General features: G+C 38.9%; 1 protein-coding gene across 2 annotated transcripts in view; it reads left to right on the forward strand.

The window, feature by feature from the left end:
* ADGRD1 (adhesion G protein-coupled receptor D1) overlaps positions 1-24,215 on the forward strand; it is a 154,648-nt gene that overhangs the window by 60,390 nt on the left and 70,043 nt on the right. For both annotated transcript variants that reach the window (XM_049805505.1, XM_049805506.1), the window contains one exon: positions 22,825-22,898. In XM_049805505.1, the coding sequence (XP_049661462.1) occupies positions 22,825-22,898 (74 nt within the window). The remainder of the gene's footprint in view (positions 1-22,824; positions 22,899-24,215) is intronic.

Genomic DNA, 24,215 nt, shown 5'->3' on the forward strand with positions numbered 1-24,215 from the left:
TGAAACCCAATTAGGCTTATAAGTCATAGTGCAAACAGAGTCCAGAAAAATGTCAGTTTCAATAAATATGACAACTAAAAGTATTGGCATAAGCTCCAAGGATTTATATAATTGGAACCACAATAAGGCCTTCTTTAGTTGATCTTGAGACATGACTCAAAATGTGAAGAATGAGAAGATAAATACAAATAAAGGGATTTTTTTTACCCTAAATGCTGAAAGGGTTATTTTTAACACAGTAAACATTTTCATTTTAAGTTAATGCTAGCCAGTGCATTTAGAAGAACTTCTCAGTGGGTTAGGACAATCAGCTGACGTATTCAAGATAATCTGTACTGAACTGTCATGGAGCTGCATAAAACAGATTATTATACTAATCAGATTATAATAACCCAGAGCATCGTTCACAGTCTTCATAATCAGCTCTTGGTAATGAGTTCTGCATTGCTGTTTCTTAGATATAACATTTCTGGACAGAGAGAATTTATTGTTCAGTATAAAAACTCTACAATTTTTTTTTTCTCAATCTAGGCTACAATAGCAAAGTGATTGATGCACCAAGCAGTGGGGGCCAACTCAGAAAGTTTGTGTCTATCTTTTCTGAGAGCCGTTTATTATGAGTGAAATGCAACCCACACAGATGAGTGTATCAAGGAATACTCATACTTGTGCTTTACTGAATTGCTTCAACCTGCAGACGTGATGGTTGCTCTTTCCAAAGGTTATCACCTTTCTGGGTGGCTGTGGGTTTGCTGTTACAAGTTGTTGCACTGGATTCCTGACACCAGTGAAAGAAAATCAGCTGTGGGCTTGGCTCTGTGCTTTCCCCTGTGTGTAGCTCCATGAACATCAGCAAAACTATTTTGGAGACATGAGACTCAGACCTCAGAGGCCAAAAGACCCATTCCAGAAAAGTACAACAGCATATATGTAGAACAACATTCATTTCAACAAGTTTTTGAGCTGAAGTACTTGAAATATTTTTCAACTTTTAATTAAATAACATAGGTGTTCAAATAACAAATGCTGCCCGTGAAAGAATACATTTATAGTCATTCAACTGATCTCCACCAGAATAATTGGCCTACAATCAAGCTTTAATTTGCCCTTTCAAGTAGATTGAATGATGTAGATTGATTTAAAAAATGGAGCTCCTTTTATTTTAGAAAATAATAGATGTTCATTTCACATTCCACGTTTTTAAAAATAATTAATCATGAAATATCATTTGGCTAATCTGAAATAGCTTCCTACAAAAACAAAAGGATTCGGCACATAGCTTTAAGCTTGTACTAGTGGGTGTGAAAAGTGCGTATGTGTAAGTTAATTGTAGTCTCTGTGGCCTTATTTACAATGAGATTTGTTTTGTCTTTGACTATTTCAAACTATATGGAGTTATTGTATCCAGAAACCTAGCCACAAGGTAAATTGCTCAAAGTGTCCACATCAGGCTGCTGCCTTCAATTTCTGGTAGTGATAAATTCCCTTATCCAAATTGCCTTATTCCTACTCTGATGACTGGTAATTGATAGAAATATCTGGGGAAAATTCTCATGCAAGAAGGGTCTGTAGTATTTTACAAGATGGATTGCCCTGGGGTCAAGGTTCTCTGTGAGAGTAAACTGCTATAAAATATGCTGAATTTAGAAGAAATTGGCTTTCTTACACTCAGTTGAGAACATGGCCCTTACTTTCCATTGCCTTGGATTTTGTGTAGCTATGTACATTGAGTACCGGTGCAACTCTGTTCCTGTTTGGTAGCGTTTGAGCCTGGCCTTGCAGATATGAAAATGACTAGACAAGGCTGTGGGTATTTGTGCCTTTGCAAGATTTGGCTCATTTTTAGTCCGGTAAATATCCTAATTTTTCTTTTTTTTTTAATCTGCCGTTTAAATTTCTGTATAATCCTGACTTTTATTAAATCTCAGGATTATACAAGATCTCTCTTCAATAGAAATCTGTTTAAATTGAAGTATTTAATTTGAGAAAATCATTGTATTGTAGTGATCCAGAGCAATGAGAGCAGGAAAAAAGCTGACATACAAATGGCTGTCTTATAAAAAGCTAGGAAACATACAAAAAAAATATGTAGAGAAAAACCTAAACCAAACAAAAGATTTGGCCAGCAAGTTAAATTATAAGGGTAAAGTTTAAACACAGCTGTTCCAGAAAACCTTGAAGGTTTTGTGGAATAAGGCAACTTCTTCAGTCCTAAAGGACTGACTATAAGAACCTACAAAATTTGAATGAAATTAATAGAAATGAAAACTATGTAAACCTTTGCTCAAACTCTGAACCAAACAGTACCTAAGTTTTAGTGAGGTTCAAAAAGATACTGTGAACTTAAAAATACAGTGTAAGACTATGCACTTCTTGATTTGTGTTTGAACTGGATGTAAATGCTATGAAAATAGCTTTTCATGTGGCATTTCTGGTTCGTGGCTAACCAGGCACTACAGCGAATCTAATGCAACTGTCATTCCCATGAAACTTAAAAAGATGCAGTCTGTGGGCCAAGTTTCAGATATGCTATAAGTAAACCATTCAGTTTTGGAGCAGTGTCCCAGATTTCTGAGCTTTCTAAAGTTAAAATAAGAAAAGAAATTGGAAATGACGTGCTTTTGGTAGAGTTCATCTTTCTGCCAGTGCACCGCTCTTCATTATTTTCCCTTTCCTATGATATGCCCACTCCAATTTTAAATTGGCCTTGTGTTATAGTTGGATCAAGCTGAGCCATCAGAAAATCTGTCTTCACCCTAAGGAGGCGTTAGGCATCTGCCTGTGATACAGACCCAAACACCTGGAAGTTCTGGTTCTGTGGGGAGAATTCAGATGCTTGGTATCTTTCCAACTAAGCATATAACTTCTCATAATCTCTGGTTTGTTCTAACTCTTAGAAACAAAAGCACAGATGACTTTCTGTCAAGCTTATTCAGTATTCACTTGTTTCTATTCATTTTACCTGCAGTTTTCTAGAGTGTTGTGGAATTAATGCATAAATTGCTTTTGTTCTCAATTGAAGTCCTGAATATGTAATCTGTTTTCTGTAAGGATAAATACGAAGATGAATCTATTTGCATAAGAAGCTTATCTTCATATATTTACTCCATCCTTTTACTGCCTTTAAAATCCTTATGTATGGTCCCTCAATTAGGGCTGCTGCGATACCTTTGATCATTATGCTAGAGAACGGCAGCTGTGTGAAGTGAATGAGTGTAATTACAAAAGGAGAGTGAAAAGATAGATTGACACTGACGAACCATTTGATATCTAAAATCAATTTCTGGATCTGGCATAATCTGCTTCTGTAACTTTAAGCAAACTATTTAAATGTAGTTGGTTCACTTAGACGAAATAAGAGGAAGTATGATGGATTATCAAAAGAAGGGAAATGCTCCATTATAATTCAGTGGCTCAGTTTTCCCTTCTCTGAAATGGACACAATGATCTGTAAATTTTTTTTGTTCTTAACCATTCTTTTCTATTTAGATATTTGACTCTTCAAAGCTGAAACTGTGCACTTAGTGCTTGGCATATTGGCACTTAGCACAAATAAAGACTTGGAACAGAGATTTTAGGATATATTGCTGATGTGTCACTGGTTGAACTTAATTGGCAGATAATTTATAATATTGTTTTTGAGAATTCTTCCTGTTCCAATACACACATTTAACAAAAAACAAGCAACTTCCTACCCCCACCTTCCAAATAAGATCCAAGGAAGCCGCATTCTGGTCCTGCTAAAGTCAATGGCGAAGTTCCCACTGACTTCAAAGAGACCAGGAGTTGGCTGTTTATGTATAGATATTATTTTACCAATAAAAGCAAGCGAAGCTAACTGAAAACAACTTGGGCAGCTCACATAGTTGCTGGTTCCCATATGCCACAAATATTTTACTATTTGGTTTGTATCCATTTCTCATCATAAATTTGAATCAGACATTTATTATTCAGCTTGCTAGTAGGATCTTTGGAGAAGAAACTGTTATGCAAAGTAAATCACTAAGTTCTGCCTAAAATAATTTTCTTAATGATTTCATGCTTTTATCTAGACCTCTTGTATACCATGTCATGTGATAGGAAATAGCATACATCAAAGCAGCAGCCTCAATTTTCCTCAAGTGCCTATGTGCTTAGTTTCTGTGATTCATATAGGATTCGCATATGTTTTACTTTATTATTATTATTTATTGTAACTTTGGTGTCTTGGAGAAACTTCAGGAGAAAATTTATTCTTCTGTTGAAGTCACCATCTCAACAGAAAGATTTAACTTAAACTGGAAAATCCATTGCACTCCTACTAGTTTCTGCTGGAAAAAATTATTGTCTTTTTCTCTTTCCCAACTATTATTTACCCAGATAAAGAACCTGTATATTTTTATAGTGGTGACTTGTTTCTGCCTGAGCTCTCTGTAGGGAAATCTCAAGTGCTGGTGTTTCAGAGTTATCAGCCATGTGCTCTGGTCTGTGACTCTTGGGCTGCTCAGATCTCGAAGCCCTACAGGAAATCTTTTTTCTTCACCACATGAATCTCTGGCCATCTGATCTTACTGCATGCCTGCTCTCATTCTTCACAGTCAGAACAGTTCACAGGGAAGGCATTAGTGACCAGGTGAGCTGCCCAAATTAATTTGTGTAGTTTAACTCAATTTTACTGGAAATAAAGTCCTGGCCAGCAACTGAACCAGGGGTGGAACCTTTCTCCAATCCAGAAGTTTATAATACCTGTTATTTTAGTCCTTTTTATTGCCACAGATGAGATTGTTTAACTTACAGTTTAAGAGAAGTTTTGGGAGAAAAAGCACTATATATATATAAATGAAAGATATTATTATTACTATTACAGGGTTCTCCATAACTTTTATAGTTCATAGGCTGTCAGCGTTTTCTTTAGAAACCCTGTATTTTAGGTGTCTACAGTTTGGCCTTGAAGTTGTCCTCAGAGTCAGAAGTTGAAATACTAGCAGTAAGCTCAAAGCAAAGTTGTTCCCCTCTCTCCTTTTCTCATAAAATGAAAACAAGCATTTTAGAAACCTTTACATCACAAAGACTCAGATAAATAAATGACCCTGTTGGCTTCAGTCTTTGACATGCACTAAAACTAAAAAAAAAACACCCTGGCAACAAAACTCCCCTCCCACAACCAACCAACAAACCCCAAAAGCATTGTTTCTCTTTTATTTTAATGGAAATCTCAGGAAGTCATCAGCCCAGTGGGACTGATCTTGTAGTGTACATGAATTTGGTGGGTCTGGTCCTCTTGCCACCAAAATCAGTGAATGAACTCCCTATATTGGAAAAGAAAAAAAAGTTGGGTAAAGCAGTAGGGTAGCAGGGGAAATGTGCAAAAAGAAAAGCGACATGTATGACCTTAGAAATGTAGGTGATAAAAATGTCTGCAGGCTTTTTAGCTTACGTGCTATGGGGAAACATGTTGAGCAGTTATGTTGTCAGACTTTGGACTGTGATAATGTATACCTGTGAGATACCCAGATATGTGTTCTGGACAAAGATTTAGTATGATTGAATTTAATAATTTGCTGTATTACATATAGGCTGAAAAACAAGAGTATGTGACCCAGAAGAGACATATCAAAATGTTTTGAAAATGTCATAGTATTTTTGTTCAAAATTAGGGACAATTGTTTATCACTCAGTGATTTCTTGGAGGAAATGGTATGGAAAATTAGGACATTTCAATATTTTAATTTTTTAGAATTTCATGACACTTTTATCTGTCCAGTCCCACATTACACCAAAAATGGAAAAGCCGAACAAAATTTAAACAACTCCTCCTACATCCAAAGAAAAGGTAGAGAGTAATATTTGTTTCATGTAAAATTTCAAGAAAAATAAGAAACAATTCTTCATGAATCTCTGATGAGTTTTCTGTCCGATAAATGAACACAGAAATGGGTAATTTCACGCCACAAAACAATTTCATGGACAGGCATACATGTGATTTTCTTCTTCTTTGCTGTATGTCTATGGAAAAGCTATCCAAATCTCCCTAGTAGGTAATATTATATTTCATCAGGCTTCTGACTAGGCTGAGCGCTGCCTGTTTGTGCACTCAACATTCGTAGCTGTGGCTCGTTTTTGGATGTGATCCTTTTTACTATCAGATAAACTGGAGTCTAATTTAATCTAATTGGAGAGAGTTTATTCTGTGAACAGAATTTTTCTTTTCAGACTCTCTCTCTTTCCTGTGTTCATCCATGTGTTTGCGTAATTTCCAACCACAGTCAAAATACTGCTGGCATTGTCCAGAGAATGTATTTTAGTTTGCAGTTGTGTGCTGTGCCCAAACACATTATGTATTTCAGCTTGAGAACAGAGTAAAAAGCAACACTATAGATATATGAAGGTAGAATTAGATGCCAATAATTCTGTCTGAATAATATCCACCCTCTTTCAGCCTAACATGGAAGTATTCTCTCAAAGAAATTTTTGTGACCTCGAGGAGTGTGGGGAAACATTTTCTTTTGTTTTCATCAAATGGCCCTCTAAGAAAAGTATGTTTAAAAGGCACAAACAACCAAGATAAAATAAGCTTTTTTTAAAAGGAAAGAAAATTGTAAATGTTACAATCGAATAGAAAAAAAACCATTGCTTTTAATTGCGGGAAATCTGCACACATGAGTTTTCTGAGGATATTTTAAACCTTGCCTCAGTCCTCAGCATGCCAGCAAACTTCTTTATATAGCTTGTGTCAGAGGAGCTGTGTTAGTAATTGATGCTGGGGAACTGGAGACTGCCATGTCAGTGTCTCATGATTACTACGTTTGCTGGCCTGTGTGCATTATTAACGGTTGGATAGCGGTCCCCTGGTGTAACATACATTAAAGGCTGCTTGTGTTAATTACTAGGAAGAAGTCAGCGAAAGTAGGTATTTGGGATGTCATTTTTTGTCAGCTGAAGTCAACGAATCCAAGTCTAGCGAGTGCTGCAACCTATAATATCCATATACCACATAGTCATATGCTGCAATTTGCACAATATCTATAGCCACCTACAGTAATTCTATTACATGGGCTATGTTGCTATGTATGCTTTAATTTTTCTTTAGATTTTTCAGTATTTTACCATGTTGCCACAGAGGCAGAGGGATTGTTAGGCACCCAGTGAAAAGAACAGAGAGGAGCCCCGCGTTCCAATTCTTCAGCATGTGGTTGATAAAAAGATGCAATCTAGCCGCAATCTCATTTATATACAATACATCAAGGATGAGAGTAGATTACTGCTGTCTGGACTGCCCAAGGCTGGAATTAGTTTCACTGTTCCTTCTATTAAATTAAAAAATAATGTGATTGTTGTTATGATTTCAGTCCTTGAGGGCAGGGAAGACAGAGGAGCTAAAAGGAGTGCAAGTGGCATGAGGATTTAGGGAGAAACAGTATTTTAATAGCCTTGATTCTTCAAGCGTAAGACATGCATCCGCAATACAGATTACATCTAATAGCCCTCAATAGTGCATCAAATAGCTACTCAGTACATCTGAATGTTTACATTTTGCCTTCAGATGTCTTCACAGGTATTATCTTTTTGTCTTCTCATGCAAGTTCTTGTGATAGTTATGTTGCATCCCCTAAATATCTCTGCTAACAGCAAACAAGAAGATCCTTACAACGGTGCAGGCTAAAGGACATGTATAGTTTTGATGCTTAGGCAGCCCCTTCCTTTCTTTGGGAGACTCAAGTGAGAATGATGCTCATGCCTTTATGTGATGCAGGATCAGTCCCTAGGTTTCTCCTCTGTCATGTGCAATGCCTAAGCTCAGGGCAGATGCTTGAAATGTTCTCCAGCATCACTGCAAGTTCCTTTTCACAGAAAAGTAGATTGTACTTTTGGGAAGAGGATACAGCTGGAACCCACGGAAAAGATTAGGGAGTGGGAAGGGCCATTGCGTACAGCAATCGCTTTTCTGTCTTGAACATTCCCTTATACAAGTTGCTCCTTTGAATACAGCAGCTCACATTTGTAAGCATTAGGGCAACCAGTATCTGAGTCAGTCAAACCCAAAATACTAGAAAATAGCGCAACCTGGAAAACCAACAACAACAACAAAAAGCAAATTGTACCTTCAAAGCAGGCCCCGCCTTTGTGCTGTAAAGGACTCCGGTGCTGGAAAGCTCTTGTTGGGCTGGCAGCACTTTCCAGTAATGAAGCCTGATGGAATCTAAAGTTTCTGAGTGTGTTAATGAGGAATTTTGCTAGTCCTGTAATGGAAACAATGATCCAAAACTCCCTTAAATCCAAAGAAAGACTCTAACTGTCTTAAATGGGTTTGGGATTAAGCCATGAATTCCGTAGTGATGCTCACTTTGTAGGCAGGTTGGGTTGGACATACAGACACCTCTTGATTTTTTTACAGTTCAGTCTCAGTTACAGCTGCGCTTACCCTGAAGCTCCTTATAGGTCCTCTGCAACATAAAGAGACTAAGCATGACGATGACACATCTGTTTATAAAATTGCATTAAAACTCCTTGCATTAAAGAGTCATACTGAACACCCTTAATGACCAGATTGTTAAAAGCTGCTTTTACAGGTAGCAGACATTAAAGGTTGTATATTCCTGAAACATATTGACTCATCTGAGACATTGGATGTGGCCTTTTGATTTTGTTGCTCTTCCTGCTCTGCTGAGGTTGAATGTGGAGAGAACTAAGAGAGTTTGCCAAGGCAAACAATGCGAAGTAGGAACAAAACTCCCCAAAAAGTCTGGTTGGATCGATATTTTGCTGGTGGGAAATAAGCAGAAATGAATCACTGCTGTGTAAAAAAGAAATAAGAGGCCTGGCAGTGTTAGTGAAGTCCTGCTGCAAGTGCTTAGAAGATTCCCTGAGCTACTCTTTGCCCTCCACTGTGTGCATCTTACTTAAAATGTACCTAACGTGTACTGGGTAGCACCAGAGGTAGCTGACTGTTGGGCAATGCAGTTTGAAGAGGCATCAGTGATAATCCTGTTGGTAAATAATGTTTCATATGCGGTTTTGCTACTTTTGAAAGTTGTATTTTCTTTTATTCCTTTAATGTGAAGTACTCTTAGATGAATTACAAGCTCGTCGTACACATGGCTGAGTCCAATAGGAAGAAAGGGGTGTGTTTTCCCTTCCCTTTTCCCATCTTTCTGTCCCTTTCCCCAGGCTCTTCTGCTTTTTGCTTCTGTGTAGCACGAGGGGGCCGTAACGAAAGGCTGGCCATAAACTAGAAGGTTGCGTTTAAATTCTCTATTCCTTTTCTTTGTATGGAGGCTTAAGGCTGTTTCACTCTGGTGCTTTAAACTTCTGATTTATTAGCGGGCACAGCCTGGGCTATCCCCTCCAGTGATCACGGTCCCCACAAGGTAAATTGCAGCCTTATGGTACAGTTTTATGAGAGTGCTTGTGTGGTGTTCCCATTAACCGCAGCAAAGCCTTTTGTGTGTGCAGGGCAGTCCAAGAATTCCAGTGATAGCATTGATGCCCCTGATAACTTGCTGTGCTGAAGAGAACCTAAATACATCTCCAGGGAAGGTTGTTTTTTCTTTCTCCTGTTCTTCATTTTTAGAAATATTTGATTTTTAATTACTTACCACAAGAGTTTGTGAAAGAGCCTCTCACCTACATAAGAAATTACTTTGCATTTTTTTGATGAACTACTTTTTTTAGTATTCCTAAATAAGCAGTAGATGATATGGACATGGGATAGATGTGCATAGCATGTGCCATTTTGGATTATGAGGATACTAAAAGTTCTTAATTTATAAGTAATGGTTGGAAGGAATCTCTTGACTTATTTGGACTGCGTATCACTCTGTGACAGGTTAACCATCATCCGTTTATTAAAAAATACATTTATTTTTAAGGCTGCCAGCCATTTATTAAAGTATTTCTAAACCATAAAAAGGAAGTCTTACTTGGAAGTGTTGCCCCGTTGGAAAAATTCCCATGAACACTAGCAAGAATGTTTCCTAAAATAACATGATTAGCAAAAGAAAGAAATCTCCATGCTCCATGGCATAAAGCATCCCAAACTGTCACTCAGATGACACTGAAATAGTTGCTGTGATGTTCTGGGACACTGTGTTCTAGAACCGGACTGTCTTTCTTTTTGATATCTCTTAATCTCAGCAGAACAGGAATATTGTGCCTTGTACCTACTGAAGTCACTGGGAGTTTCCCTACTAGTTTAAGTGGGAACAGAACGGCTGCCTCTGAGCCCTATAAAACTACTGTCATGCAGCAGTTTGCTGAAGGGTTTTGGTTTGTAATTTTTCTGAAGTTCTATAGAATTATCTTAGTAAATTAAATCTTGCAGTCAGCCATTTTTGTTTGTGTGTGATTATAGTTTTATTAGATCTACAAGCATTTCCCCTATTTAGGTAATATATTTTACTTAAAGAAAAAACAAGCAAAGAAAAGATGCTAATTGATTTACAGGGTGCCTGTGTCACAGGAGCTTACCGGAATATGGCACTCTGGTATGTTGCTTAACTACTGGCCACCGCATCTTGTCAAGATGCTTAAAAATCCAGGTTACCACACAGTGACATTTAACTCAAGTGCAAGAAGGAGAAAGGCAAGGCATGTAGCAGCATTTCCACTGAAGGGAGAAGATAAGATTTCTCATTCTTTGCCCATTTTAAATTGTTGTACTAAGTAATTGACAAGCGAGATTGCAGATTTTGCAAAGCTCTAATGACCGTAGCTGCATTCCTCAACCTATTAGATCAGTTTCCAGAGGGACCTATTGCTGATTTCAGGATTCACGTGGAAAAACTGAGCTCCAGACAAACAGCACAAACTGGAAGCTGAGTAATTATGGAGGTATTCAAATTTACAGCAGAAGACGCCTTTATGTGGCACTTTGATATGCCCGGATGACTCAGCTGGCAGGCAGTAATTCTTTATCGGACTGCTCGTTCCTCCTCCTGAGCTTGCTGCAGTGTGCTTTGGGTTTGCTTTGCCCTCTTTCTCGCACAGCCACACACACCTCCTTTGGCTGAATGTTCGTATAAATCCGGCGGAGAGCGGGTGGCTGTGCCAGCGCCGCAGCCTCTTCGCGCTGGCCTTGTGCAGCCCATAGCCCTGGCAGGGTCAGGGGCCCTGGCTGAAGTTACAGCTGGTTATTTTTCTGTTGCTGCTGTATCAGCAACAATACCTCTATCTGCGTTGTGTCTGGAGACATGCACAAAGCACCACTAACTTCCATTTTCTCCTCTCAAAAAAACGAACTCAGTGGCTTAGTCTCATATTACTCAACTCTGTTGCTGGAGTTAATGGACCAGGCCTAATTCCAGACTGGTTCTCAATTCGTTGGATGTGGCTGATGCACAAATCAAATCGTTCTGGCACCCTGACACTTCTTGTGAATGAAAAATGACACTAAATGAAATAGTTATGTGAATTTCATCCCCATTCATGTAACAGACTGAAAGACAACTCGTATTTGGCACGTGTACAGGAATCAGAGAAAAGATTCAAATCAGAGGAAGAAAAATGTAAATGTTCTTGAGAGAGGCTTTCTTTTTTTTTTTCCCACAGTGAAAAGGAGAGAGGGGGGAAAAAAAGGCAATTCAAACCCATAAGCTTAATCCTAGAAAGGTCTAGTCAGGAGAGTATAATATCTTAATGGGATGTTAAGGTCCAAGAAATAGAGAGTCTTGTAAGAGGCAGTGTTACATCTCTCTGCTGTTCAAGAAGCATTACAGAAGAGTATTTTTGTCTCAAGATGAGGATTAACTTTAGACCCAACTGGTTGCAGATCTGGGTTGTATCTGAACAGAGCAGTCCTGCTCCTGTCCTTGTCTCCTTTGCCGTGGATTTCTTGTCTCATTTATTGACTGTAGTTATTAAGACAGCAGCTGTAGCCTATTAGCGTGATAGAAAACTTGCATTTTTTGTTGGGGTTAATTTTCTTTTTTTCAGGTCATTTTCACTCTGTAGCTATATGTTTGCTAGAACTGGAAGAAGTGAAGCAGTGGGCATGTATCTCCCCACCTGGAGTTTGGCAAGAGAGAAGTCAGGGGAAGAAAGCCCTCGGCTTCTCCAGGTTCTTAAGGAGGCATTCACATGATCCACGGCTGTTATCAGAAAATACCACAGTATTAGGCTGTGTGTGAACACAGGCTTTCCACACTGGTCTTTGCAGACTTTAGCTGGATTCCCACTGTGCAAAGCATAACAAAATACAGGAGTCATATTTTAGTCTGAGACATTACAGACTAAATAGGTAGGATAACGAATGTGAAATGAAACACATAGAGACAGGAAAGAACCTGTGAAAAGTCACATGGGGGAAGCGAGTTTGGGAATAAAACCAAGTGTTCTGAATCCAAGTGATTTTTTGATTACACAGAATAAACATTCCCTTATCTCACCTAGTGGGCCTCAATATCTTGGCCTTAAGCAAGCATAAGTTTTTAATAATATTTTCCAATCTGGTTACAACAGTCTTATCATAGAAGGACTGTGCGCTATATCTTTCTAAAAGTCTTTGTCATTACATGTGGCACTGCAACTGGAATGTTTATTATACTCTGTCATTATTTATACTCCATCGCTTCCATTGACTGCCTGTCCCACCCGCTCCCCAGAGATTAGCAGAGTCAGAGAAAGGATAAATGACGATTAGCAGCTAGTGAAGGGATGTAAGAGCTGAAAGGGTCAATATAAAACAAATGCTGCCACATATAATTCACAAAGAACGTGAGGCATTGCTTTTGAGAGGCAACATTCACATAGCCAGGATTTTTATGAGAACGGAAAATGCTAACATATAAATCCAGTCCTAGAAAAAAATATTAGCAACAAACATACTGAGTGGTAAATATTTTTACCATTAAGCCTGGTACTCTGTTTCTGACGTGAACTATTAAAACTCCTCCTAAAGCTTTCATTAAATCATATCTTCAAAACACCCTTTAAAACATAGTCCTTTGTTTGGGAAGAAATGTTAGCAAAGGTGACTCTACAAAAGTATGATGATAAACCAACTGAATATCTTACAAAATCTTGGTTTTTTTCAAAGTGTGCAATGCAGACCCGGTCAAACTCTCACCGAATCTGCCGAAGGGGCTTCTGACATCTGAAGAAGCTGGTATTTTTCTTCAGGAGTACAATTTCATTCATATTAGCCTATCTATGTCATAAACCAGAGTCCCATTAAGTTACCTGCTGTGCACACACCAAACAAAAGGATTTTTGTGCCTGTCCCTTGAAGACCTTGCTGCTTGGGTGCTCACTTAGCTCTTGCTGCTTTGCTGTCACCTCTAGTCCCCCTCACCAAGACTTGCTAAAGCCCTTGCTTATGCAGGTTTGTACATGAGAGACAGGACTGTGCTTTAGCTGGAGCCCTGGGTAAAGCCTCACCGGCTTAACTGGGCTCCCAAAGGAGGCTCAGGGAATCTTCCCCGTAACTAGCAGCCCTGGCCCCTTGCCATATTCCTATTCCCATGGTGCCTTCTGTCTTTCTCCTGCTTCATGGGCTGGTTTTGGCCATATCAGACCTCTTGCATTCCCAGACTCCCAAAGTTATCCATTCCCAGAAGCTAATTTTGCCCTTGGAGGTGAAGTTCAGGGCACTGAAGTCTTTATAAAGAAAATAAATGCATTATTCCCAGTTATTCCATAGACAGTCCATTATTCCTGTTATTATCACGCAGAGTACATGAAATCTTAATGTTTCACTGCTCCAGGCTGTCAAAGTCCTTGCGCTCTTCAAAAATAAGGACACAGACTTTGTTTGGTCTTTGTGCAGGAAAATTAGGCCATCTTTGTGCTTTTTCTTTTTTGTCTACTTAGAAAAAGTAATACACATTGATTCTTTGCTTGGAAATCTATCTTGGGCTAACTACTATATGCTCCTTGTGTGAAAAATTCCCTCAATTGTCTCTAAAACCTCTTTGCTAATAAATACAAGTGAATATTGACCGATCCTTCTCATAATTATGACTTTCAGTCTTGCAGGAAACAGAGATGTTTGCTAATTCAGACTTCATTTGTGTTTTGGCAAAGTGTGTAAAACTGAAACCAAAAAGTGTCAGTGAAGCTTGCCTTTGCTGTTGGGTTTTGTAGCCTTGTGTTGGTTTTGAATTCAGTGCAACTTCTTGCTGTTGCTTGTTATTTGTAGGTACCAAACCTCTGTTTTTCGGGGCTTCAGTTTCAGCTGAGCTTTGTGAAATCTAGTTCTCAAAAAGCCAGGCATGTCTTGTTTGGGATATGGGTGACTGTACTGTGGAAATTGGAGCAAACACTCTCAAACACTGACTGCCTTTCTGTCCCGCTGCCCTCCATGAGCTGTGCGGCACAACGGGCAAAGTGCCCAACTCCTATCCAGCTAGTGCTGAGTTGTCCCAATTTCTTGTTTCTGATTTACATTCTCTGTGCCCCAATAGTACGGGGACTGCGAATCACAACTGCAGTTTAAATGCTAAATCTGAATGTCTTGAATGGTTCTCATCTGATGCAAATGTTTCTCTTCTTAAAAAAAAAAAGCCATTAGGAAGAAAAGTCCAAGCACTGTTTTGGAAACTAAGAATTGTGGAAATATTACCTAATAGGAAAAGTATTCTTAAAGCTGATTCTACTCTGTGCATCCCTTTAAGGGATTATGCTTTATGCCTGCCTTCTGGTCCCTGTCACAGCTCTTGTCATTACCTAGACATTGTTTCCTGTTACAGAGCTCTGTATTGGGCCTGGATAGTTGTATGGCAAAGGAATATATTTCTGCCTATGTCAAAATACTACAGGTGAATGCTGGGAAAAAAAAGATTTGTTTACCTCTTTCATTATGGTTCTGTTGGATTAGAAAACGTGTCCATTTTTAAATAGACTTTTCAATATCAGTCAGACTAGTTGTTTTCCTTTAGTAGTACTTTCACATGAGTTAAGAAAAATAGAGGAGATTAAGAAAGGGTGTATAGAAGGAACATCTGCTTCTCGTTTTAGAAAAGCAAAACATTTTTAATATAATAATGCAGAGTAGCAGAAAAAGGCACAGCAAAAGGAAACAAAAAAACTTAAAAAAAGACACTGTCATCTATTTCATTACGCGGTTTTGGAAAGTTACTGTGAACTTGTATCAGCATGACCACAAACACTATTTTATTATGCTGATTGTAAGGAGGGTGGGGAAAAGCTGAAATGATATTTCATTCATCTATCCAGAAAGGCCTGTAAGCTTCTAGCAGCATATGTGACTGGAATTTTGCAAGGCTGGTGGATGATTTACACATGCACCTTTATAAGTATTTGACTTTATTTGCATTAAAAATAGTGTTTTTGAGGAGCCTAGGAGTGCAGAGGCAGCATAAAGCAACACAGTCTTGGACCAGAGGAATGAACATGACAACCAGTTGCATTAATAGCCAGCCTTGGCAAGTAGTAGCTCACAAAATTACTTCCTGGAAAAACCAGGCCAAATGCCCAGGTCTGGGGTAGTTTTGTATTTTTACGTTTGCTTCATCCATGCTCAAAGATTCCTTTCAACCTGGCCCATCTAGCTCAGATGTGTTAAAACAGATCAGAGCATAAAAGGCATAAACAACATCTTGGTTAGGGGAGAATGGCCCCATGGGATTTGGTGTTTATGGCCGCTCAGGAATCTCCACTTCAGGCAGGTCTACCAATGAAAACAATGATAGATTTCCTTTTATTTATATATTTGTCAGTCTGACATACTCTTCTTGAGCCCTGGAAATCAAGCTGCGATTCTTCTGTCCAGTGTGAAGTTCTGGTAGCTCTGAGTGTGTGCCGGCTGTGAGGGGAGATGGCGAAAGTAGAAAAGCTGCTCTGCAGGGCTTTGCATTACACAAAAATAAAATAAGGTCTTTTAAACAATAAGAAATGAGTAACTGCTTCAATACAGGCACCTTGAGTGAAATAACTTGCATTTCAAATTACCTGATTTAGATTAGATCTCTTTGGAGCCAGACTGCAGTCATTATTTTTGGAGAGGTAGTATTTAGTTGGAGGTTATGCCCTGAGACAATTGGAGGCAATGTGGACTGTCCCAACAAGTTTGATGACCCTGGCTCCATGTGAAGAATTCTATCAATAACACGCAGGAAAGAAACTAGCTCTCGCTTGCTCTCTCATTTGAGTTGACGTGCTAAAACTCAAATGGGAAAACATGTCCCAGGTGTTTCAGTATCAGTGACTTAACTTTGCACTTCTTAGTCCATCCTTAGATGTCTAAATCATGTGCAGGTTTAGATGGCTGTGTATGTATAATTTTTTTTTCTTACATATGGATATAACTGTTTAACTGTAAGGACATATTAAAACCATTTGACTGCTATATTGCTATTTACTTAAATGAGACTTTCTAGAAAGAGCGTATTAATATTTTCACTTTGTCATTCTTTGGAACAAAACTGCTTTAAGGGACATGAGAAATCATTTTCTTACTTAGGCATTAAGGCAGCTTTTCATACAGATCATCAGTTCAATCCTGTGTTTATTGGTGCTAACCTGAGGAAAGGCTGCCATGCTGAGCCCTGTTTCTCACTGACTGGCATTTAAAATTTTTAAACATCAAATATTTACTGATGTAACTTTGTTGCTGCCCAAATTGAATTTCAAAGGTCCTTATCCTGCAGTTTCTATTTGTGCATGCCTTCCACTGAAGTCAGCTCCATGCATCTCTAATGAAAATGAACCTTCTTTCTGTGGCTATTTTTCAACCTTCCTGTGCTTTCCATTTATTACCATGATTTACAACAATATTGTGAGTATTATTAATCTAGATTACAGTCAATGGGAGTTTGGCATGGTTTTACACTGCAGTACTGCATCTTAAATAGTTTTGGCTTCCAAGCTGAAAGAATTTGGCATGCAACTACTTGTCACTGCCCAGTGTTTACAAATACATACAAAACACTCATCATGCCCCTATATACCCAGGCCAAAGAGAAAGAAAAAGGGAATAAATATATTGTTGCATATTTGAGATCTTTGAAATTGAGGAATGTATGAAAGCGTAGTCCATAGAGGATACGTGGCTTAGTACTGGCTGAGCAAGGTACTTTGTATTCAGAAATTCCTGAGTCCAGGCCTCAGCGCTAACCCACTGATGCTGTGCTGTGTTAACTGCCTGAGGGAACTACATGAATGTAACTTCTCTGTTAGGGTGGGAATTTTTTTGCTGTAAAACTAAAGAAAAGTCACTTGGGAGCTGTGCATGTGTGTTAAGGGAGATTATAATTTTAACTCGAAGGTTGCAGTCAGTTTCCATCGCCAAAATTGCACCTTTCCTCTAGCAGTTTCATAAACCCCTGACTTTTTTGCTATTTAGAACCCAAAACCAGAAAGAAGAGCTATTACTGTTTTAACACTATCATGACATTGCACTTAGAGTACATTTAACAATCACTGCCCCAGCTTTTCATGGTGCCATGAAGCCTACCTATGCGATAAGCAGGTAACTTGAAGTGGATCAAAGAGACAAGCTGAAGAAAGATGAGCACCAAGTAATAGTTTCAGTTTCTGTAGATCATAAGCAACTGTTTTACAGCTGCATAGTGCCTGACAGCCCACACTGAGATCTGCAAGTGGTCAGATGCTGTCTTGGCAGCTGTTGGATGAAGCCTCTTGTTCAGTGCCATAAGAAAGATGGGATGCTGTTAAGAGAATGGCATTTTTATTTAAAGGGCTGCAGACTTACTAGTTTAAGAAAAATAGCAAGATCTTCTGATGCTGTACACTTTCAGAAGTAATCATTTTTTTTTGCTGTGCACAGTAATTAAAAAAAAAAAAAAAAGTACCAGGACAATTTCCTCATCCATTCCCTCCTCCTTTTCTTTCTCTCTTTATAAAAAAGCTATGTAGTAGAGCAGCCAAGATATTTTTCAGTCTGTTGCTCACAGTTTTTTTCATGACTTTTTTTGTTCTCACACTGCTTGCCCAATACAGCAGCTGTTAAATGGAGAACTCTGAGAACTGGGGAAGGTTATTGGTGTAACATTTGATTAACAATATTTTTGCAGGAAATTTATATGTCAACTATTTTTAACCTTGGGCAAAGGAAGGATCAAATCCGATCCATATTCAATTACATATGGCAACCTTTTCTAATTTCGGATGCCTTTATAGACTCTGATATTTCACTGTTTTTTTCCTTTATATTGTTGTCAGAGTCTCCCACCCTTTGTGATATCATAGGGTTTTTTATTATTTTTTTTTGAAGTGTATGATTGTGCCATTAAGAAATACATTCAATGAGCTTTCATGTTGACCCTGGGAGCCTAACGTGTTTTGCTTGTTGCTTCAGTAAGTGTGTGTTGGCATAGCTCTGTGGACAACAATGAGACAACTAATGGTCTGGCTTTTATGCATAACACAGTATAATTCCCTATTCATAGGCTAAATTAATTTTTGTACAATTTGTAACATTTTTTTCATTACATACGCTAGTTCCATCTTAGGGTGAATCAGTCAAACAGACTCTAAATTAAAATACTTTGGTGATCTAAGCCCAAGGTCTGTTGCAATGCAGTTTTCTCACAGCTTGGAAGAAAACAGCCAATATAGCCACTATAGAAATGCGTGTTTATTCATTCTTTCTCTTTCTTTCTGTCTGTCTTTTTCCATGGAGCTGAGTAGATGAATGTAACCTTAAAGTTTTAATTTTCTAGGTAACTAGGAGAAGTAGACCATATAAGGTGGAAAGTCAATGAACCATGTGGCCTTGGATAAGTCACACTAACAGTCAGGATGTCAATGTGAAGACAGGAAATCCTTAAATTAGGAGCATCATTTTAGTCTCTAATTCAATCGATAAACCAGAATCAAAGGTGCTTTTGATTCATACACCTGTAAGAATATTTCAGTGGGGCTGTGAACTGCACAAAAGACAGAAGCATACTGACAAGAGGCTTGTTTGTCTTAGTGCCTTTTCTCACCACCTTTGAAATAATCCATGTTATTCTTGAAGGTTAAGAAGACAAGGCTTCAAAACCTCTGAATTAGACAAAACGCTGTGTTTTGTAAACAGAGACAAGTGAACTCCAAATTTAACTCAATAAGGTAAATTGTCAACTGCTTTGGACGAGAGGAAGTCCAACACCCAACACATTGGGCTTGGAGCTACTGAGTTGAGATCAATGGCACAGCTGACCCACAGATTTGCCCTTCTTCACACTGGAGAAAAACACACGTTGAATTAGAAGGTGCGCACCATCCTCCCTTGGTGGCCACCATTATGTAGCTAAATACTTGCTTTTCAAATTCGGGGGAGGAAAGGAGAAGCAAGCTAATCTCACAAAGGTTCACCCCACCCTCTGCGTGGCCTCTCTTCCTTGGCAAGCCTTCCCAGCAGCAGCTGGCTGACTGTTTTCCTTCTGCAATTTTGTTGACGACATTTCCTGCAACTAGGTTTTCCTGAAGGTTTCCAGCAGTCCTTTCAGCCGCCCCCCCCCCCCCCCCCCCCGCCCCTTTTTTGGCCTCTTCACCCACTAACCTTGGCCTTGTCCCTCGTTCCCTGCAGTGTAAGTACCGTATCCCCATCACACATCCGTGCATATCCTCTGTATGCTCTCAACACATCCAATGAGTTTCTGTGGTTTGCTTGTAAGTCTGACCGATTTACCGAGAGTCAGTGGTTAGGGTAAGGGATGCCAAACAGCCATGATATAAACAGAGACAGTCCTTCCTCGAGATCTCTGCTCCATCAGATTGACATAGGGTTTGCACTGTTCCTCAGTGACAAGAGGTTGCTTTCCTCTTTTAAGGTAATTCTGTTTGGAAGAAGCTGCATGTACTCCTCTCCACGCAGAAGGACTGATATGATGAACCTAGGTTAGGGAGAACTGAAGCACGCATCCTGGATTACTTAGTGTGCTGGTACTTTCCTTCTACACGCTATTGAAAGCTGCATAAACTGTCCTTTCACAGGCTTTTATAAACACTCAAGTGACTTAATCTTTTAGTGTAAAAGCCTACTTGTATATTAAGCTTTCTGTTATCAATGTCATTAAATCAATATCCTCAGTGCTACAGGATCCAAGTCACATCTAAGCTGTCACACACAGTTTAACTTAAGAAGTGCAGTACTGAGGTACAGTCAGTTCGTTTTTCATAGACAGTGCTTTGAAGTAGAGCTGTTGAAGATCACAGAGGGTTTATTCCTCATTGTAGCCAGTTTCTTATATGTTGGGGGGCTTTCTATTCTAATGACGGTTTTGTTGCAGAACTTCAATGAGGTCTGAGAGGATGAGTATTTTATGCAGTTATAAATGGCACTAAAAAGCCTTGTGAGGTCTATGTCGTGAACATGGGACATATTCTTTAAAAGAAGTAAATAGGCAAATTGTCATGGGCCCTTCTTGTATATGCATTATTTATCTATTCTTTTCCATGTGGGTACGCACACAATTCTGAACAGCTCACAGACTATAGCCTCGCTTGGTGTAGTGTTTTGTCTAATGAGTGACATCTGTGTTTAGAGTTAAAGGTGCAGAAAACCAATAATTTGTCCCTTGCCATAGATACTTAACTGAGGGTAAAACATACATTTTGAAGTACAGTGTCTTCTTCCAACCTGACCATGCAGTGCCCTTTCCATTTAGTGTATTAAGAATCAAGGTTTATCTAGAGGTACCTTACAAATCAGAAATGACAGTTATTGTACAATCTTGTCTGTTATTACAGCAGATCTTTCTCTCTCTCTCTCTCTTTTTTTTTCTAAGCCACAGTTAGTCTGTCTTAGAAGTGAAGTAATTTGTAATACAAACTGACTATAGATTCTTTCAATTGCTTACTCCAGGAAAGCTATAGACATGATGGACATAACATCATACAGCGTAATGGGCAAACATTATGCTACATGCCCTTGCTGTTGGTAAAACAGAATGAACTCTGCCAACAAAACTCTAAATTAACTGAAGTTGTGGAAGGCAGTTTTCCAGCCATGGGTTATGGATCATTAGTCTTCGGCAGTTTCTGAGCTAGTGCTCTTCAAGAATACTCTGAGCAGCAAGAGATGGCATTAAGGGAAGGAATCAGTTTCAGAAAGACACGCTGTATTTCACAGGTGGTTTGTGATTTGGAAGGTGTGCAGGACCCCTGCCGTTGTTAAAGGTGAGGCTCGTGGTGGGGCACTTTCTGAAAGGAACGGGAAGTTCGGAATTGGTGGATCTAGCAGGGGACATACCAGTTTGATCCTAAAGCCTTGCACGGGGCCTTCACAGGGCAGCCAGTGATGGGGAAAGGCTTTCACAGGTGAGGAAGGACTCCTCGGTATTAATTAACGTCATGTTCTTGGGTTTACTACATCTCTCTCACCACAGCTGGAAAGAAAATGGCATGAGCAGATTGGGGGTTATATCAGTGAGATATTTCCTGGTGATAAGGGATGTGAATCTTGTCCCATTATCACTTCCCAGTGTGGCACCCTTGTGAGAGTGTGAGGTTTTACCGTTTGCTTTGCTCCCCTCGTGGAAAAAGCCTACAGGATGTCACCAGAGTCAAAGGGGAAAATAGAGACCCTCGGCAGATAAGTGGCAATCTTTCCTCTTCACAAAACTCTGCTCCTCTGAATACCTAACTTGCAATCTCAGCTGTTTCTATGGTGAAGGCTTAGAGAAAACAGGGTGAGCCAAGGAACTAGAAATTTTGTCTGGGGATGTTGCTCAAGCAGATAAGAAAATTCCATTTATGTTATCCAGAGATGTGAGTTTAGAAGCAGTAAATGGCCTTATCTACAGCATAGCTACTTGAAGCATGTGGAAATCCAGTATGAATGTGTGAATGTCCTGGGTTAGGCAGAAGTGCTTTGTTATCGCTAGTAAGGAGGGATCTGTGCTACTTTGTGCCTGACACTTGTTGGACTTGGGGGAGAAGAGAAGGAAAATTTCATCAGGTACTTCTTGTACTTGGTTGAGTTGCAGCATGATGAGGTGGTTGGGGTTTTTTTTCTTCTTTCTCTAAAGCAAGGAAAGGAATACTTGCTTATCTTTCAGCTTGACAGCAGATAAGTGTTGCAATAATCCTGGGGCTATTAATTCACCAGTGATTTGTTTATGTTCAAGATTCCTGTAATTAAAAAATTGCCTTTAGGTGGGGTCTAACACGATTTGGACTTTGGGGATTTATGTATTAGGTTTGAACAGATCCTGGAAATCCTCTAGTTTGCATATTTTGTCTATAACAAACTATTACTTCACTCCAATATAATTTTAATTATTTTGTCATGAAACTGGTGTAGCAGAGTAGAGAATGGGGTCACCAGGCTTCCTGAATGGAGGAGATTGAGTTAGTCGCTACATCTGTTTATGGAAGGTAGAAATTATGTCATTATAATGCTAAGGTATGTTAAAATAAAATCTTAAATTATGGCACTGCTCTTTCAGTTTGATTGTATGTTTTAAAGTAATCACTATTGTGGAAGGAAAATGTCTGTGAGTTGGTCATTGTAATGCACATATTTCAGTGTTATTAATCCTAAAAATGTGAGATTCTTATTACCCAATGAGGACAAAAGCCAATGAAACCAAATATATGCTGAAGAATAATGCCCCGAGCCTGCAGAAATGAACACATATATGTTTTCTTATATACAATAAATAATCCTGGTTTGCTATTTACTTAAATGGGATACAGATTTCTTACTCAGTGACATGAGTTTAATCACAGTGTTTAAAATTAAGACTGAATACCAGTCTTTGCATGATTGGAGGTTGTGTTACAGTCAAGAAGACTGACAAAATTTGCTTTCAGTTATGGTGTGTTAATCTAGAATAAGTCTAGTGAAGTTATTATAACAATGAAAATTTAAAGTGGTTGAATACTGGAATTTAGTCCTTTTTAAACATTCCTTCAGGGTTTATATTTTCTTTCTTGCAGACTCCCAGACAATACAGCCAAGCACTAAATAAGAGTAACAGAGTTCATCTTTACTGTGCGTTTCTGGACTATAGGTATGTTACATAATTTCAAATTCTTTAACATGGTTTAATTAAATTACATATAGTTTGTGATGCTATATATTCTTCTTGTTCTCTTGCATTCATGGAAATAGTTAAAGAAATGGAGCCACTGGTTTACAAAAACACAGTCTCATAGTGCCTTCTTACCATAAATAGGAGACTTGTCATTCACAGACCCCATGCTAGGTAGGTAATTGAGAGACTGAAAAATTTTAGAATCAAACAGCAAACTGATAAAAATCGTGCTTATCTTGGTTCAGGAGTATGTCCACTTGGGCAGATGCTTGGATGTTTTAAGATGGCAAACCTCCAGCAAAGCCATTGTTTTCACTGGATCTGTGCCTATGTCACAACACCATGTGTGATCAGTATTTCAGAGCTGTGAATTTTGGCCGATGCATGCAACAGGGAAATATTATGCCCCTGAACAAAAAATTAGAATAGAAGGGGCATAAATATCACCTTAAATTTCACTCAGAAAATAGGAACTATAGAAAAGCAGTAGCTTTTTTTTTTTTTTTTTTAAGCTCTGAATATATTTAATCTGGTTTTGATTTCCAAACATGCTGCTCTTACTGAATCAATTCAGAAAGAATACAGATAGTGAATTTTGAATTTCATGGGGTTTAACAGTTTTTGAGCCATAATGGTATAAGCTTAATTGATGTACCAGTGGCCAGCTATGTTGTGATCCCTCCTATCCAGCATGCACATGGGAAGGTCACTGTAATTGTTTTATTGAAGTTTTGTTTCAAGTATGTTGAACTGTCCCAGCTGTTGGCAGTTACTCGTTGTTATGGTTACTCACAAATTATGATAAATTAGAAACAGGTTTTACTGAAGTGAATTAATATGGTTGGGCCATCGTTCCTATACTGGTTTCCACTGGGGCTTGGACCCTTGAGGATTTGCCTCGGGATAGAAACTGAAATATGAAATCTGTCCTTCCAAATGAATTTTATTTGTGTCAAGATGGTCTTATTCCCTAGTGCATGGTAGTTAAAGAATAAGCAGTTGGTTTCTGACCTACAACAGACTCTCTCTGAGAACTCAGAGGTCTCAAAGGACAGCGGGATGGTGAGGTAATACCTATCTTTAAAATAAGCACCAAGAAAAATACAGATCATTCAGTGTAGCTTCAGGACCCAGAATAATATCAAAAGTAATAAGTGGTTAAGAAGCAGGTAGTTTGGGTGGGTGACCTACGGTGCCTGAGCCCCCTCAGATGTGTGGCCGTGGCTTCTGCGTCCCCACTCTGCTGCAGGGCTGTGAGAGCAATGGGATTTCTGAGTTTCCCTTGCTCCAGAA

The sequence above is a fragment of the Accipiter gentilis genome, chromosome 7 (genome assembly GCF_929443795.1).
Source record: "Accipiter gentilis chromosome 7, bAccGen1.1, whole genome shotgun sequence".
NCBI lineage: Eukaryota > Metazoa > Chordata > Aves > Accipitriformes > Accipitridae > Astur > Astur gentilis.